General features: G+C 44.1%; 1 protein-coding gene across 4 annotated transcripts in view; it reads left to right on the top strand.

Annotated features, from left to right (window-relative positions):
- The window catches only part of kif26ab (kinesin family member 26Ab), a 67,283-nt gene that overhangs the window by 28,481 nt on the left and 19,562 nt on the right, over window positions 1-19,240 (top strand). For all 4 annotated transcript variants that reach the window (XM_085392560.1, XM_085392561.1, XM_085392562.1 and 1 more), the window contains one exon: window positions 6,483-6,682. In XM_085392560.1, coding sequence (XP_085248686.1) covers window positions 6,483-6,682 — 200 coding nt within the window. The remainder of the gene's footprint in view (window positions 1-6,482; window positions 6,683-19,240) is intronic.

Here is a 19,240-nt window from a genome sequence, read left to right as displayed (position 1 = left end):
TGTCATGATAATAAATACTAGTTAATCTATAGCACCAACTCATCAGTCAGTCACCTGTGACCTCGCCTCTTCACCTCTGAGCTACAACATGGCAGAGCTGCCTCTGTCACCTGATCAATAACAGTGAGACATTCCACATACATGCAGTCACACATGTGCTTCAAATACACTAATGAACCAACAAGTCATCATCCAATTTCACCTGTGATCTTGTGTCACCATTACTTTCTATCACCTGACAAATAGGACATACATGACAATAAGAATAAAATGTGGAGCTGCTTCAGTGTTTCTGTCACTTTGTGCAGATCTTGACTCATCAGTAATGTTTGTAGGGTGAGTGAGTTTTTAAAACAATTTGTGCAAACTGCACTACAGGGTGGAATATTTGCAAAATCCTGACTATCTCATGATATTTTGTCTAAAAAATTAACCCTATGAATATGTCAGGACCATTAGGATGAAATTATTGTGTCACCAACATTTTAACTTTAGACATATCATTTTAACAGCCTCTGTAAACTAATATCCTGGCTTACTTGAGGCTGCTGTTTTCTCTGACACTTTCAATCAAAATTAGAAATGCTGCTCTGAGACTGAGAGAACTAATAGTGCTGCATGTTGTGCAGTTAGTTTCCAAAACACGTTATTCGTGGTTACATACAGTTTTAGACTGATGTGGGCCAAAGCCTAGCATAGCCTGTAACGTTATTGTGACGGACACATTTTATGAGTGAGCTTGACTTTAAGTGACTTACAGGTTTCTTTGAAAAATACTTTCTTATATCCAGGTTCTTCCTTTTTGCTGTCATCCTCCTCTCCTCCTTGCAGGTCCTAGCGGCGCAGGCTTGCCGGCCGCTGCTAAAACTAAACAGAGCTCCTTGAAAGGCACAACCAATCACATTGGCCATATTTGTCACATGATGTAGGACTCCAGTATGGAACGTAATTTAACTCTTTCTTCACAGCTAGGCGAATGAGACGTTGACAGATCGTTTTTTTCTTTCTGTCGGGTTTGTTTTTCTTTACTCAAAGAGATCAAATTATTGGTGGGGACAATTCAATAATCGCTGGATATTGGTGGGGACATGTCCCTTCCGTCCATGCCAAATCTATGCCCTTGATACAAACCGATATCATGACCAGCAGCTTTTACAGCTGTGGCTCCAGCAAACATCAGCTGATACTAGAAATTAATATTAAATAAATTCTAATGATCAAGCTTAAACGCGCTGCTGTTGTTTAGCGCGACATCCGCTGGTTTCCTCTTTCTGGCGCAAAGTGGGCGATAAACAAAGGAGAGACGGGACTTGCTCAGAAATACCGATCAGCTGATCATTGATCAGTTTCATGATTGAATGAGAGAAGAAGAGGCAGCTGACAGCGTAAAGATGCAGAATAACTCCAGCTTTGTGTCTTTTTCATTGTAGCTGAAGTCCAGGACAAACTGTGTTCCTTTTCAGCTCAATACCAAACACGTGATGTTTTCTCTGAATGCGGGATGATTCTGTTTTTTACGGCACGGTTGGCAACTCGACTAACGAACCTTATGAATAAAATAAAGTTCACTATCAGTAACATCAAAGCACCCACCCAGCTGTATAGAAACTCCGTCATGCTAGCTAGTACGCAGAGTTATTGTAACTGACTGTAAAAAGTCAGCACAACGAAAATAAACTCCACCTAAACTTGGTTCATATCTGACCCAGAGAGACTGCAGGTCATAACTTGGTAAATGGCCTGCATTTGTATAGCGCTTTTCTAGTCCCTAAGGACCCCAAAGCGCTTCACACTACATTCAGTCATTCACCCATTCACACACGCATTCACACACTGGCGATGGCAAGCTACATTGTAGCCACAGCTGCCCTGGGGCCCACTGACAGAGGCGAGGCTGCCGGACACAGGCGCCACCGGGCCCTCTGACCACCACCAGTAGGCAAACATGGGGTTAGTATCTTGCCCAAGGATATTTGACATGCAGCCAGGAGGCAGCCTGGGATCGAACCACCGACCTTCTGATTTGTGGCTGACCTGCTCTGCCACCTAAGCTACAGCCACCCCTGAACTTCTTACCTGAAGTTCAGTTCACCTGACACTCGGACCAGCGGCCGCCTCAGGTCTCTGCTCCTCCTGCCTCACCTTTCCCTCATCCACCTGGCCTCTTGTGGCAGCCACCACCAAACAGTTATTTTTACACATCTGCCAGCATCTGGCCAATCCACCAACTTTCATTGTTTATACCATTACTAAAAATAAAAATAAAAAAATCATCGGTGGCCAGTCCAGCTATGGTCATGCCATCAGTTAACCCTTCGTGCCAACTGTGGCATGCGTGCCCAGGGTTGATCTCGTCCTTGTACTTTAATATTTTCCATCTGCTTCATAAGCTGTAAATCGTGCCATTTCTGTTTTAGCTGCGCTGATAACTGCAGTCTACTGCAGGTCTTGGCAGTGTTATTCCTTCTTCCTGCTTGAAAAATTAAAGACAGATTTTCAATCCTCCCCTTAATGTCAACAAGTGCCTGTAGAGATGGTTTATGGGAGGCCATCAAAAGCTTTTAACTGCATGTACGCAATCTAGGGCAAATCAAACAGCCTGGCACTGAAGGGAGAGGCAGACTTGTGTTCTCCATCTATGTGTCTAAAAGCAATTAGCGGCCCTTGGAGCCAGGATGAGTTGCTCGGTTTCTGTAGCTGTGGCTGAAGCCTTCCCTGGACAGAGAGAAATGTCCCTTCAGGACATTAAGTTACAAACACAGAAGAAATGGTGGGTTCTTTCATTAAAACCAGATCCTTTAGAATGACAAAAACCCACACACACTCTCGAGGATTGGAGGTTACACAGTGCCGAAAGGCACAAGCTTTAATTCATGATTTCTTCTTAGTTTCTTTGTGAGGAAAGCGTGCAAGAAGCAGAGATGGACTGTGTGTGTTAGACAGAAATTCTTCAGAAAGTGTCAAGCCTGAGGCACTCCCACACACAGACCATTATAGAGCACCTTGACACTCCCATTTGGGAAAAGGCTCTGGTTAACATCTGAAGCTATGTTTGTGGTTGTCTATTGAATTGAAAACTATGTGGCTCCATCTTTATAATTGGCTGGCAGCGGTTCCACTGAATGTAGCTGCCTCGAATTGGGCGAATGAGAAACATGTGCATTTTCTGAAACAGTCTATTGCAAGTCTAAGAGTCGGATGCAAAAACCAAAGTTGACATGCTCCAGCTTCACAGTTGCTCATGTAATCCCTGCTGTTATTGGCAGTTTGAATAAAGATCTTTAAGTAGTTAAGGTAATCCGTGAAATCACATTACTAGGAGTGTGATGCTGCTGCTGCTAACAGCAAAAATTGATTGATCCAAATCTGCATTTCTTCCCTTTGCTCATTTAAATCCACAACCACATGTACACTAATCTGCAAAAACCAAGTGTTCTTGACTCATGAGGGTTTCCGTTGTTGGCCCGGTGGTTGCCTGCTGCCACGGTGTGCTCCATTGCCACCAATTTGAAGCCCAGCAGATGATCTTGGCTTCGGCTGCTTCGGTGCAGCTGGGCTCTGATGGCAATGCGCCACAGAATGAGAGAATGACAAGAGAAGAAAATGATGCAGAAATGAAGGGGAAGGAAATCCCCACTCTTCACAGATTAGGAAAGAATTTGAATGCTGTGCTGTTACACTATATTTTCTGAAAGACACTAGAGAACTTTTAATTATACCGGCACTAAATGAGAAGGTATGTTAGTCCTACATGGTAGGAACTCAGCTTTCGCCTCAGTTGGTTTCTGGTGGTTACAGAAGCCAGCCAGGCACGAAAGCCAGATTAACGCAAGGCCTATTTCGCCTCAGCAGTAATCGTCTGTTGACTCCTGGGATCAAAGGTCACAGAGGAGTCCTGGTAGTCTAGGGTGGAAAAAGAGCTGTCCTACTCTGCTCACTTCACATTTCATAGGAAGCATTCTCCCAAACCCTTTTCACTTATGTGATTCACTTTTTTCCATTATGGTTACTTGCTTTGTCTCGTTTCCCCCCCTCCTTTTTCTTCCTTTTCTTTCCAAGGCAAAAGGATCAGGGAGGGCTAGGGGTTAAAGGGTGTAAGGCCAGCTCATTACTGACTTTGGGTGCAAACGGCTGAACACACATGGCTCCAGTGACACAGCCTAATTACTTGACCAGGGGATAGATTGTACTTTTCAGCCAGAATCAGGGAAAGTGCAGGTCCAAGGCTACAGAGAGCAGCTTGGCTGTGGCGCTTAAGTCCTCAGTTTTAATACTGAGGGGAATACTATTTGAAAGGCACTGTGCTAAGCTTGAGTGTGTGTGTATGAATGTACATGTCCATTTCAAGGACACGCTGAAACCCCACCTGTGACCAGCTGTCTTGTGTGCTCCTGAAACTGTCTGCTACTTGATTTTTAAACCGGCACTGCACCTACTCAGTCAGTGACAGATTTGATAGGCTGTACACATCTGCTTCCTGTATGGCTGTGCGTGAAGTGCCCTAGTCATACATGACAAAGTGCAGCAGGTCTGCTTCGCTGGTATGCACCAAGCTAACACCAGCATAGTGCGCGGCCTACTACTGTGGTTTGCTTTCAGTGTGCTGCCTGGTTTTTCATGCTTTTTAAGTCAAAACTTTGGAATGCACAGCTTGATATCTGACTTAGCTTCTATGATGAAGCCCCAAGAGAGCAAAAGTAGACCTTTAAAGCAAGGCTATGACTCTAAGATCTGATAACAAGCTCAAAAGGAAGAAAAGGGAAAGTGGGAATTCATGAAGACCAAACACCACAAGGCTACTGTTTGACAAATGGTCAGTGGAGCGTTTCCAGGAAAAGATAATGCAGCCCTGCTTTAATATAGCAGCACATTGTACTGCGTGTACAATGTGCTGTAAAGCTGCGTGTAAAGCTAACAGTAGCAGGAGTCCAAGCAAGAACCAAGCCTGTCATATATGAATGTAACTATGTCCTCACATCCTGATGTATGGCATTCTCATGTCAGGCTTGGCATATAAATAGTGCAGCTGTCAGTGTGTGTAGACAAATGGCAAATGGTGGAAGGCCACACACTTTATAAAAAAGATTGTAAGGGGTGTTATTTTTGTTGCCAAACATGAGTCTAGGGCAAACCCCAATGTGGTAAATATGCAGAGGGCCTGAACTGTGTTTATAATACACTTCCTGTCAAATGGCACTGAGGCTGCTGCCCTGTGTTGGGCTGAATTCAAGGTCAGTGCTGATTACAAAGTGTCGTGTGTCAGTTTTATAAATGTTTTTTTGAATAGCTTCAGCCTTTCTTTAATTTCTGATGCTAAAACCTCAGAGAATGGGTTCTCGTCAGCTAGGATAAACGTGAGGCTTCAGTGGGGATTAACCTTTTGTCTGCATGGTGACTCCAGCTCCAGTGTCGTCTCAGAGTCAGCTTTTGACTTGCATAATTAGCTCTCTGCACGCCATGGCTTGGTGTAACCAAAAGAAGTGGATCACTGAAGATGGAGCTCTTGCTCACCCTTTCTGTGGTCCAGCTTTCCAAAAATCCTGCAGTATTCCCCTCAACTTTAAAAATGAACTTAAAACCTGAGTTCTGAGAGCTAAAAGGTAATACTGCATGTATTTAATTTTTGTTACATGATGCATCTCAAACTCTGCGTGAAGCCTTTTTCATACACAATAAACCAATGGCAGTGCCATTAGATATAGTTAATGTTATTTTTCACAGCTTTATGTTGCAACAGTTTTCACAAAAATCTCGTCAAAACTTCTTCAATCTATTGTTAATTTATTACGCTGCAGACACAACTTAAACTTGTGGAACTGGTTCTAATGCAGAATGTCTTGCTGCAGAAAATAATTAAAAAAAATATGAAGACACACAGGTCTATCCTTAAAGGAGTTCATTCATAGATTTGGCATGAGTTGTCAAAGCCGAAGGGTTGAAAGAGATGCGGCATGTCTCAGTTTTGTCCTTTTCGTTTCCAGGGTAAGGTGTGCCATTTAAGCACAGCTCACATGCCTCATAAACATTTAAGCTATGGAACAAATGCCACCTGTACACCACCTGTTGTTACTCCCTGTGAAACTCTCTGAGATAGCTTTACTGAGTCTGCAGGATGAAACGTTCTTCATTCCTGAGGAGTAAAGTGCTAAACTTGCAGGTATAGATATAATCAGGAGCAAAGTGAGGTAAATCGCTAGTGATTTAATTACTAATTAAATGTGGGTTACCACTTAATTACAGTAGGCTGCAGCCAGAGGAACCTTGTAAGTGTTGCCAGAATCAATGAATGGTCCCGCATCCTTGCTGTTCTGTGGGGAGCTATCTTTGGATATTGCTGACTCCCACTAACTGGTACTGGCTGCAGCAGCTGCCCATCCATCTGTGGCAGAGGGGGAGCAAATAAAGTGGAAGGAAGGTGAGCTGGAGTGGTAAAACCATTAAGTGGCGGTTGTGGTCTTATCTCTGTATCTGTGTGTACACAGGCCCATGGGTTGATGGGAAATTCAGACAGGGATGTCACAGCCTTGGAGGCCCCTGTCACCACCATGACCAGCACCAGCGGCAGCACCCTGACGCCCTGCAGACTGAGGAGCTCCAGTCAAGCGGGACTCCCAGCGCCCGTTACCAGTACATCAACCACCGCGTCTCCTTCCTCATCTGCAGCAGCCTCCTTCTTCATTAGGTAAGCACCTCCCCCATGCTGTCAAGTCACTGCATGGTTAATTGAAATGTGTTTGCATACACACCCGCATGCATTCAGTCTTCAGTGAGTTGAAGAGGAGATATGCACAGACTCGCGTGGTCTCATGGTTTTAACCTCCATGTGGGGCACTTATTCACTGGAGATGTTGTTCTTGCCATGCTTGAATTATAGCATGCCTTGGGATACACATCATGGAACTAAATGAACCTTTTAGTTGCAGGCACCAGTGCCCATGAATAGAAAACAGAATTGCATAATTCGATATGAGGAAGGAGTGTCTCACGAAAGGGGTTTAGGTTAAAGCTAGCTATTGTCCTGAGGTATTTTATGTTTAGTTATTTTTTTCTTTGTTTTGCCTCGCCAATTTAAACGGATCTTGCAATTTTCCAGCCATAGACTTACTGGATGCTCCCACAGGTGTAGCGCAGGATGCATTTTTTGTAAAAGCATTTTGGTCCCTGTGTATCCAAGGCTGAAGAAGCCTGTTTTTAAAGCATTGCTTGGCTTTGGTATTGTCGTTGCCCTGGAGAAGACTTCACCCTCTCTGTGCGGGTGCATGGTTAGGGAAATATTGTCAATGACAGATTCCCTGGCAGGCCAGTGCATACATTCCCTGCCTCATCTCTCCAAAAAGTGCTGTGTTGTAATGAGCGTTTCTGAAAGGGAAGCTGGCTAAGAATGATGCATAGGACCATTGACGCTCTGCACCACAGGAGACAGAGAAAACCGGTGAAGGGGCTTGTGGAGTGTGACAGGAAGCCCATGGGGGATCAGTATGTGGCTTAGCTTTTCTTCAAGCATCCCAAATGGAGTTTGTGTTGCCAGCTTTTACAGGGTCCAAGTATATCAGTGGGACCATGAGGTCTTTCCTTTGACTAAGGGGATGTTCCAAATCCTCCACCTAATATGTAACTTCCTGTGTATCTTGCTTCCTGTCGCAGGAGCACGAGGTTTAAACAACAGTGAGGCATGACCTTCTGCTAGACAGGTTAAATTCCTGACATTGATTTATTAACGCTCATGTTTTCTTTGGACTTGAGCTAAAAGAAAAAGATAAGCATAAAGAGCTGCATCTAGCCATTCAGTGTGGACAGGAAAAAAGAGGAAGGTGGACTTGTTCTTTTCCCTGCAACAGGGCCTGGTGGAGCACACGGGGTGTAGAGAGTGCGCTCCACCACCACCTTTTATTTTATCCAAAAGATAATTTGCTGCCAAGAATGTTTTGTTTGACTTGGCTCGCAGAAATACGATAATGATAGGCCAACCTCAAACAGCATTGGGTTCTGCAGATAGAAAAAAAGAGGGTGGAGGAGATCCACTGTTCTCCATTTGAAGCACACCCACTTCCTGACCTTCTGCAGCTGTTATCCCTGCAACAGGGATCATCATCAACATCATCGTGAAATCGTTGTTGCTCATTTTTTAAAAACATCATTGTTGTCTGAAACGTAAAACAGTCAAAACAAATTGAGTCATTCAACAATATTTTCCATTTGCTCTGATAGTGGAGCTGCAAAAAAAAGCAGATGAAATTAGCATCCCTCATGTTTTAGACATGATTGAAAACTCAGATCTGATTAGTATTCTTTTTTTGTTCTCCGTAGATACAATTAGTGAGATGCACGTGCAAATCCTTCGAGCCCAGGGTGTAAGACCAGAATAACCAAACAGCAGTTTTTTCTTACCCCAGTGGCGTGGAAACAGCTCCTTGGACACTTGTCTGACATTCACTAACACTATTCCATTCACAGATGAAATTTTAATTAGAATGCAATTAGCCGGAGTCTAGGTGTTCTCGCTAGGCTGTTGGTGAGAGGAAAAGAAAAGCGATTAACAATGTTTAATTTTGCAGCGGAAAAATAAGTCAACCATTCAACTAGTTAAAGAAGCATTTAGTTTAAATATGTCTGGTAAAAACACTGGTTTGATAACAACACAGCATTTGCATCTCCTTAGATGAATTATTTGTGCCTGTGAATTGACTAATTGTGCCTTCAATGTTTTATTATTTTAATTTATTCTAATAGTGTCAACTTTACAACAAGTAAACTTTGATATTTTTATGGTTAGATTGTTCTAAGAGCAGCTTTGCCTCAGATTTCTAGTATATTTTGGGATTTTAAATGTTAAATTCAGTCTCTTCTCGCCACATCCCTAAGACTTATTTAAGTATTTAATGTAATTTATGGACAGATCATTTATTTGATAGACCAGATGATTATGGAAAAGAAGCTACTACTATTAATTTAAGAGACCAAATGACTCATTTGTTCACATGAATTTATTTGATTAACAGCATTACAGAGATGCCTTCCAGGTTATGTAGACAAATGTAAGTCAAAAAAAAAAATCCAAGTGTAGCTTTTATTCTCTGAATCTTCCCATTCCAAGTCCATCAGCCATTTATATTATCTTGATGCTTCTTTTTCTTCCACTTGCAGAAAATAGTAAAAGTCTTTGATCATCTAATGAATGCTTCTTTCAGGCTTATGTGAAATTCCAGCTCAAAAACAGTTCTTTTGTCCCACTTCCTGTTTCTCGTAATCTTAGGAAATAGCTTGAAACCAAAAGATGACCCCAGGGCCAGTAACGACCAGTTTGCAATTAGACTGACTTTACAGTTGCAGAGAGACAGGAAGAGTCAGGGGTCAAACTCTGACTGGATGGTGTGTGTGTGTGTGCATATCATTATGTGTGTTTGGCTACGTCAGTGTGTTACTTGGGGTAATGAATTTAGAGCCATGTGTTCAGCTGACTACCACGTTAACCACTGATTGTCTTGTGACAGAGCATATGATTAGTGTATTGACACACCGCTGTGTAATGAAACCAGGCGACGCTCACAGCAGGGGCTAGACGGTGCGGCTAACTGCTGCCTCGCACAACCTTCTCCCCATCTTTCTCTTCCATTAACATCTGCTGATTGTGGCAGTGTGTTTATTACACACCAGGCCCATGAGATGAGAGGGGATGCTTGCTCAGTTTGCAGCCAACTTTGATCAGCTGGCAAATTTTGTGTGTAGCAGTATGAGATAGTGTTATCTTACGTTGTTGGGCCCCTGTTTAAGTTTGTCCATCTACTGTCTCTTATCATACCCCAGAGATGGACAATGAAGTCACTCTTAAGATGCAAGGAGATAATGACTAGAGCAGTATAGAGGACCTCAGAGACACGACAGTCGGTGGATGCAGACTTTAGAAGTGGCACGCAGGCTGAAAGGTTGGGATTTGCAGGGGCTGGGCGGACAGCTGTTTGCTGGAATGTGAAGGAGGAAGTGGTTTCATGGTCATCCACCGGTGCCTATAGCTGCTGCCCAGGTGAGTGTTTGTGCACTAATGACTGTGATTGTGCAGAAGGGATCCTCCTGTAATTGTGGCAGCAGGGCCATTTAGCCTCGGCTCTCCTGCACACACACACAAGACTGTGCCTTTGTGTCAGGAACGCTCACTCTGCCCTTCATCCCCTGGCTGCTCTGAGTAACCATAGAAACAAGTCATTAGCTTGTGGGAATAAAATGTAACTGATTTTTCTTTCAAAAGTGAAGATTGGAAATCAGGAAGTTGAAACAGCCCTCTCTACTCCACTGGACTATAATTTAGTCAGAAGAAGAGCATCTCTTCAATAATGAGTCCTACATGCTGCACAGTGGAAGCGCAGCCGGATGACAAGTAGCTGTTCTTGCTCTGAATAACAGATGACTTGCTGAAGGCCAGTGTCCAGTTATGTTTATTCTGGAGTTTGTGCGAGAAACTGAGCCGGCCTATTCGTTTTGCTTGTAAAAGAGACAGTGATGCAGTTGTATAGAGAGGCTCAGAGCAGACAAAGCAGCTCACTGCTGGCTTTGGTTGGCTGTGCTGTGATCGACAGCAGGGATCTCAGTGAATGACAAATAGGCAGGATAGATTATGTGAACCAGAGGGGTGCACCAAGCACAGCTGATCTGGCCCACATGGCAGGGAGGATAAAGAGTGGGGCAGTAGCAGCTCCTTATAAGTGTCGTCATTCAGACGGTGTGCTCGGGCTGATGCTCCTTTCTGACAGCACTAAGAGCAGGAGACCTGTACCTGTGGAGAAGAATATTGGATTCACTACCATGAGAGTGAAGTAAGCTATTTTGTGCACAGACATCATTGAGCGCACTTGGATATTTGATATTCGTGTGTGTTTGTGTGCGAGAGGTGCCCTGTTTTCTTTCTCTCTTCCCCTCCCCTCTCACCCCTTTCTCTCTCTTTCTCACTCTCCCCCTCTCAATTTATCTTTCTTTGTGTGGCACACGCTCTTTTCCGCTCTGTGGAATGTGCAGTTTTGTGCAGTTGGAGTTGGACTGTCTGATCCCTGGAGGTGAGAGGCTAATGGTTTTGTTGTCAAGCCAGAGCGAGATGGATTCCACCACGAGAGCAGGAGTGTGAGTGGAATGTATAGCATGTGTAACATACTGTAGAAACCTTGGCTCCATTTTGAGAAAGTAGCCACAGTGGAGCTGAAATGTTAATACTACCTCTGTCTCCGGAGTCTGACAAATGAGAATTGATTCATATCAATCTGTTGAATCTGAGCAACACATGCCCAGGGCAGCGAATGGCTCATCAGAAGTATTGAGTGGGTGGTAGCTGGGATGGTTGAGCTGCTCTCTGGTATTTGTCTTTGTTTACTGTTGGATAAAACACCAGCTGGTATTTTCCTGCCATAATCTGGCTGATGGGACTAATGGCTGCCTCTGTGCAGCAGCGGACCCAGTGGCAGCTGAGGCCACAAAAGGGCTGGGGCTCAGTAGATAAACCCAGGTGTGAACCTGTGAACCAAGGCCTGTCGGGCACCGTCAAGGCTGAGGTGTTGATGGAGATCCTGCCTGGCCTCGGAGCCTCGGGCATCTGTGTCGAGTAGATACATCTCACTACCCACATCCACCTTCTCATCCACCCGCAAAAAGCAAAATGCCGCTCCACTCTGACTCATAATCCTCCATCGTTCTCAGGTAACAGAAAATTTGTCTTTTGATATAAAGACTGACATAGAGAAAACCGTGTTCAGCCTCGGTGGATATTAGAAATGAATAGAAGTACTGATTTGCATTTGCAGATTCCCTCTCACTCTCTGGGCATCTGTGTCTTCCCTGGGATATGATAACATGGTGTGATAGTGCTGTGCCCCCTGCAGCAGCAGACTGATGTGCTGTGGTGTGGTGGGCAACACAGAGTCACTTGTGCCTGTCATTATAAATGGCAAACAGCTCCACTGAAAGAAAAGCAAAGGGTTTGTCCCTGCCTTCGTGGTAGCCTGATGCCTTTCCCCTCCCCAATATGCCAAATAAATCCCTGAGTCAGGAAGTCTGTCTGGCCCACTCACATAGCCTGCAGGGGGGCAGTTAAAGTGGGAGGGGGGTGACAAACAAAGAGCTGAAGTGCTGACTCAAGTCTGTGTGCTCACCCTGGGTCCACGTGTCCTAAGCCCTGGGGGAGAGGGGAAAGCGCTGCCATCCTCGCCTGACAGATTGATAACATACATGAATAAATGTGGAGCATAGACCTCTGTCCTGCAGGCTTCTCACTTAACACTGGGCTTCTTTTGTCACTCAGGATGATGACAGAGACAATAAATAAGGTTTAATTGTGTGCGATTGCTTCACGTGGGCAGGGTGAGGTCACGCTCCCAGCATCAATCCATTTCCGTCTCTGTTTGCCTGCCCACGTCCAGCATTCCCCATTTAACGGCATGTTTCTGATAACTGCCCACTGGGCTCCGTGATCAGCGCATTAGCGTTTAGTTATCGCGTTAGACTAAATTCTCTCACCCTCAGCCTGTTGAATGGATATTATGCATCGTGCCTGTAGGGGCTGAGGGATGCCATCTAAACCTCTTTAGTGCACCTCAGTGAAAAGTGTCATGCAAATGGAGTCTATTATCTCTGTCATTACAACCACTTTCTCTTTAACATTGTGGGTGTGAGACACTGAGTGAGAGTATGGAGGAATGAGAAAGAGTAAACTGCAATAGCTGGTGGCAGGGAATATATGTTGAGGAATTTTATGACCTATTGTGTGCAGTTGTAGAGTGACGCCCGTGGCCTCATGAGCTCCCACAAGTGCCTTTTTTTGCCTCAGAATCCAAGGAAACAAGGAAGGCTCCTAGTGGGGTTTCTCAGGCATCACAATGCTCAGCCACGCCACAGACTTCTATTCAACATGAATAACTAATATCTGCCTAAACACTGGTTGTAGGTTGACTTCCCCATGTGCTAGAGCTTTATTTTGTTGTGAAACACATAAATATTATATGCACAGCACCACCTTGCACCCGCCGTCCTTCGATAAGTCAATTGTGAGGCGCTAGCTTTCCCTGGATGAAGCTCGGATTACCACTGAGGATAAGGGCATTGTTAGGACAGGTTTCCCTCATTACCCACAGCCCTAGTAGCTGAATCATTTCATTCCGATAACACTGTCTTTTTTATTTTAATCTCCATCTATATGTAGCTTGGCTCCAGGAGGTTGAAAGGGTTCACATGGGTTGATGGTAGCTGTGGGGAATTTAAAACAAGTAACAACGGGGCTTGTAAGAAAAATTAAACATGAAAAATATTGCTGACAGTTTATTATCAGGACATTTTCAGTATTAACTTCTGGCTTCACTATAGTCTGCAGCAGTTAATGCAAAATAAGCTACATTAAAACAGGATGGATGCCTAATGGTCCTTCTAGTACATCGCCTATGTTTTATTTGCTCCACAGTCTACTTCTTAGTGGAGAATTATGAAGATTAAGAGTAATTGTAAAGGATATTGTGCCCCACCTTTTCATGTCCACTTATGTATGAGACAAGCGAGCGGCTTGGACGTGCAAAACCACCGTATCAAATTAAAAGCTGCGAGGACGGTTGATCTCCCCTGTGTTTCTGTCACTGTTTTCTACATGCACGTCGTCTTGAATGGAGAGGATTATAGCCTATAATCGGTTCACGACCCAGCGCATGAGAGCCAGCTGTGGTGTGCTAAAATCCCCTTTTCCCCATACGCTCTATGAGAACCAGCAAGTGTAGCTGTGTGTGTTTCGGTGACTCAGTTTATCAGTATGTGATACAGGATAAACTGCTTAATTTGAATAATGTGGCTGCAGTCGCTGGCATTTTGGTGGCTTTTCTCAGCCACGCGGTTTCTTTGCTTTCCCTGCTTTTATTTTCAGATTGGTCTCCACTTTTCATTTGATTTACATGGTCTTTCATGACAGTACTGCCCATTTCACCTGATTTGGACCTTTTCTGGTTTTAGTTGGGTTACCAGTTGACCAGAATATAGATGAAAGATTAGGAAACACATGTAAGACCTCCCCTCCCCCTGCTTTCTGTCTCGCCAGGCCGCCCACTGATTAATCACTCCCAAATGTTCTCATCAGCCTGTGGGCCTGTTTGTTGTGATAGCCTCTGTGTGGGAAAGTGCAAATAAATAATAGCTAGGTGTCTTACTCTGGCAGCAAATGATTAATGAAGTGGAGAAGTGATCCAGAAGTACTTTTTCCCCCGTTGCCCGTCCCTCCCAAAGTTATCACGCTCTCACGTTAGTTTCCCCTCTGACAGCATTAAGCTACAGGGGCATAATATTTGATTGAGGAATTGTCTCGTAATTGTCTGATAACAGGCCTCATTTGTTGCTTGTCTATCAAATATCCTGCTTCTAAAAAAGCACCGAAGCGATTTCCGAGACAGGAAACGTCACTCAGTCAGTGATAACTTCATGTGTGTTCCAAAAGTTGTGTTTGTGTGCCCTGAGTGCAACAGCCTACCTGATGTTTTGAAGGCAAGACGTGGGTGGGATGACGGGTGAATCGCAGTTCAACATGTGAAAATGTGGAGTTATTCCAGATTCTCTGCAGCCTGGGAGAGGAGCATAGCAAAATACCTGGAGCGCTGTCTGAGGAGCAGAGAGAAAATGCTCTGGAAGAGATGAAAGCAGCTGTTAATCTTTGTCAGCAGTGCCAGAGGTGGGGAGACTGCAGTCGGTGGAGCAGGGATGAACATGTCTTCATTATCATCTGTCACCCATCAGCTGAAAAGTGAATGTTCTTCCAAAGACTTTTACTTTTGCTGCATGAACCAGTTTTGACACATTAGCGGAGCATTTTACTGACGCTGCATTTTTGGAAACCTCTTGTAAACAATTTAGAGTCAATTGTTAGAGATTTTTGTTGGATGACCTTTGAATTTCAATGCAGTTATTTCCAGTTATTTCCACAAAGGAGTTTAATTGGCTCATTTATCCAAATGACTAACAAACATGTCCTGCAGAGCTAAAGCCTGTGCTTTCTTCACCTCGTCATGGCCCAGTGTTCAAGCTAGTTAAGGCCATATTTGCAAGACTTGATCCTCAATGTTACAAGGAACAATAAAGTGAAAGTAAATGCAACAATACCCTACCATTTTCCTTCCTTTGCTCATCTTAAGCCTTCCTTAAGACCCTAGCTTGGCAACAGAGTTTTGCGGCCTTTCACTCCGGGGTTGAGGTGAATTAGTGGGTGTGTGACTGTGCAGGGTGTCTGGAGACACAATACTTAATATTCAGCGTGTTAAACACAAAAACCCTGTGTGTTTGTCTGCCAAAAATATTCCCACCTCTCTTTAACCTTATTGGCAATGGCACAGAGCGCCTTCTCTGTACCGCAGTGGGATAGTGAGGGTCTACTGGCATGAGCCAGTTCTTCTTGATCTGACATCCAAAAGCACAGGAGCCAAATCAGACAAATCATAGTTTCTTCTTTTTCTCAACAAAATCAGAGTAAAAAGAAGTTCTTTTTACGTCTGCGCTGATACAAGCCACTTCTTAAATTTGTGTTGTTTACCCTCATGTACTGAATCACCAAACCAGGTTTTCTTGAATATTGATGAGTTTTTTCACTTTCTGGGCCAACTGTTCCATTTATTTTTGGCCGACTGGGAATTCCCATCTTTGGGAATAAAGTAATTCCAAGATGGCTGTGGCATACCCCCACCAATCATTTTTTCCCCTGTTTCTTTCTCAGGCAGAAAATGATTTACCTCCTCATGGACAGCGCTTCACTGGCACAGAGCCAGGCCCACTGATCGAAGAGAGGACTTGGCTCTACAGCCTGCTGCTCCCTCCCTCGCTCTCCGTCTTTCTTCCTTCCTTCCTTACGCTTCCTCTGCAGCTTTCTCTTACTTACTATCCCCCCAATTCATTTTTTAACGCCTTCCTCACCTCTACAGTGCTTTTCCCTCCATTTACCACTCAGAATCCCTTTCTTCCCCCGTGTTCCAAATGATCCCCTGTTATTCAAGCAATTCTCCAGAGGATACCCTAATCCCTTGTTTTCCAGCTCAGTCCACAGACCGGTTGAAAAGAGTTCTAAGGAGATTGCAACAAAACAGGTTTACAACCTCCGGGAAGAATTTGGGATTTTATTTACGGAAAGCTGCACTTCTTTTTCTTCTTCTGACAGGAAACCTCCCTGAATCCACATTATGATACAAATGCGACAAGTCAATTGCAAAAAGGCGACATCAGTTTTTGTGCGGAATCCTTTCTTTTCTGTGATGACGCATTGTATCCACAGATGTTACATGAATGCTTTTGGCCTTACTTAATTGGCTGCAGATTGGTGCAGTGAAGATGCTCAGCCTTGGGCCGTCAGCAGTCAGCGCACAAATAATGATCCATCTGATATTCTGTGTCCAAGGCCAGACGCTAAGCAGGAACAAAAGGCTTGTTGAACACCTTGTTGGAACAAAGAGCTTTCCTGAAAAGCGTCGGTCCGATAGGTTTGGAGTGTGCCGTGCAGGGTATCACTCAGCTAACTGGACATTGCATTCATTGCTGTCTGGTTTTGCTGGGATTCGTTTATCTATTTCTGAGGATTTATAGAAAGTCTATAAATCTTAGCCTGGAGGTGTTTGGCCACTTCCAGCAAACTGCTGCTGTGTAAGCCAATACAGCACAGAGGAGCTCTACCTTCAGTATACTATTAAAACAGCCAAGCAGGAGAAAGCAGCCTCGCAGTCAGTTGAAAGCTTCAGAGCTTTGGATTGATAAGATTTAACTGACAGCCCGATAAGCCTGATAGTTCTCTCTTCCATTTTAATGTACCTGGGGCTGCCAAAGGAGTGAGGAAACACATTTTTCAAAACTACTGGAAAGATCTTGGTTTGGAAAGATGCTCATCTGAATCTGAATCTGAACGATAAGATAACCATGCTGAACAGAGGAGAATGTCTGTTCCTGTAGCTCCAGGTGGGAGCTTTTTTTCCTTTTTTTAGCAGCGTCTGTAAAATAAAATAGCATATTTTTGTGCTACAGTTACATTTTTTTAAAACCATATTCGGCATTAATTTCAGTGTCCATGCTGCTGTAGCCTCAGGCAGTTGTTTTGAGTGATTTAGGATAAGAGGGAGGAAGTGAGAAAAACTAAATGAATGTTTATACCAGAGGTCTTTTAATTGCAGGGAGACTTTAGAAAGAAAACGGGCTCATTATCAGACTAAACGTCTGTGCCACACAGGAGGCTCTGTCATCTATTCAACAGCCAGCTCTAAAGCGTTCTCCCCATATGTTCAGTGCTGCGTCTCAGGTAACCCAACTATGTCTCTGTGGGGCAGCTGTGACTCAGGGAGTGGAGCAGGTTATCCACTAAACAGAGGCTTGTGCTTCATTTATTGGCTTTTCCGCCCGTGACCTTTGGTGTGTCTTTGCACAAGATACTGATTCCCCAAAATGGTCCCTTAGTTACATATTTATGTAAAGCACAAGTGCTATATGTATGAATGATGCTTGTAATGCTTTAAGTATTCAGCAAGGCTAGAGGTATATAAATAAAGTCCATTGACCATTTCTCTGGTTAGTTTAAGAACCTACCTTATATGACCACCCGAGCTTTTAGTGTTAGGTTAATGCGTATGTTTATACTCCACATCTGAAAGATGGTGACACTTACAGCTTCACAGGGCAGTCAAAGGGTCTTTTCTAATCCTCTGAAATACAGCTACAACAGATGAACTCTCAGGAAGCTTTTATGGCATGGAAGCATTTGTCTCATTTAATGATCGGCATCCTGACCTTGTTAGTAAATCTTGTCTGGGTGGGCATTCTCGCTGCCAGCGCTGGTTGGCAGAGGATGACATCACCTCCTCTCGTCTGCACACCGTATGAATGTGTGTGTATGCATGTGTGTGTGTTCACAGGCTGATGTCATGGTCACTTAATCACTGCCAAAGTTTAACGAAGGCTGGGTCAGGCTGTGGGTGACCTGGGACCGCGAGGCCAGTGCAGGGATGCAGATTTGCGTTAATCCTACCTAAAATTTGGCAAAGAGAAAACCACACAGCGATGTCTGCCTGCACACAAAACTTCGGTCTGGTGCTCTTGCTTTAACAGAACTAAGTCTGTATTTCTCCTACAGACAGTAGATTTATGTTATACCCCCACACCTTTGGGGCAGAGAGCTGTTTGATCATGTCAAGGGCAGCCCATCAATAAGACAGCCTGTACTGGTTTTAGCTCTGGGGAGGTTTCCTAATGATTATCTTTTGACTCAAAAACAGAGTACCTGCTCTGATATAGATCAACAGACATCCAGCCCAGTCAGTCATGACCATCTGCTGATTTGGCATTTATGGTGAGGGCAAAATACTCAGTATATACAACAGCAACATGGCTATACCGGCTTCAACTAAAGAGAAAGTCTCACAAATGCCGTCACTGGTATGGGGTAAATTCTCAGTGTCTCTAGCAACCAGTGAGCGAGTGAACTCATTGTGCCGTAGTCATTATCACTGCATGGTGTTGAAGCTGGCTGTAGCCCCAGTACTCCCATCTCCCATTCGTGAAGAGCTATGCCAGCCTGCTAATCAGCAGCAGTGGGAGACTCGCTGTGGGTGGGGTGGCGCGGGTAAAGCAGTCTCATATCAGACTGAGTGATCTGATCCGCGCATGAATGGCCAGAGCAGCCTTATCTTGTCTGCAGAGGGGGGAAAAAAGGAGATTCACAGAAAGGAAGTGTCAAGGATAGTAAATGCGGCCAACATGGTAATTAACCACAGAAAAGAGGTACCTAAAGAGCTGTATAGCTGGCGTGGAGAACAGAGACAAATTTGTACAAACAAGCTAATAGGCGCACCAACTAATGTCTCTCTGGGTCAGAGGAATTTCTCTTGTTAATTTGACAAAGCAAAGAAAAAAGGCTGGGAACATTATTGACAGGCTACAGTGAAGCTTTGAATCTAGTCAGAAAATACAGCCTAACCATTCTTTCTCTGTCGTGCCACCATTGACCACCTCCGCTCCTCCCTCGCTCTCACTCCCTCCTTAGGTAAAGGATGAAATCTACATGTCCTTTCTCGAACAAAGGCACCGGGAGACCTTTTCATTTAAAGGGTTCTTGATTTTACATCTGTCTTACTTCAGCTCATTTATATATATTACTCTGATTATCTGTCCCTAAGGTCTGTTCATAAGAAGACAGTGATGGAGCTGAAAGACTATCAGGATAGTTCCAACTGTGGCTGTCCCCTATTTTTATGTCAGTTTGATGTATAAC

Source organism: Rhamphochromis longiceps, linkage group LG19 (assembly GCF_057381845.1).
Source record: "Rhamphochromis longiceps isolate RC_006_pf linkage group LG19, R_longiceps_female_GT1.1, whole genome shotgun sequence".
NCBI classification, from domain to species: domain Eukaryota; kingdom Metazoa; phylum Chordata; class Actinopteri; order Cichliformes; family Cichlidae; genus Rhamphochromis; species Rhamphochromis longiceps.
This window is presented reverse-complemented; position numbering and strand designations above follow the sequence as displayed.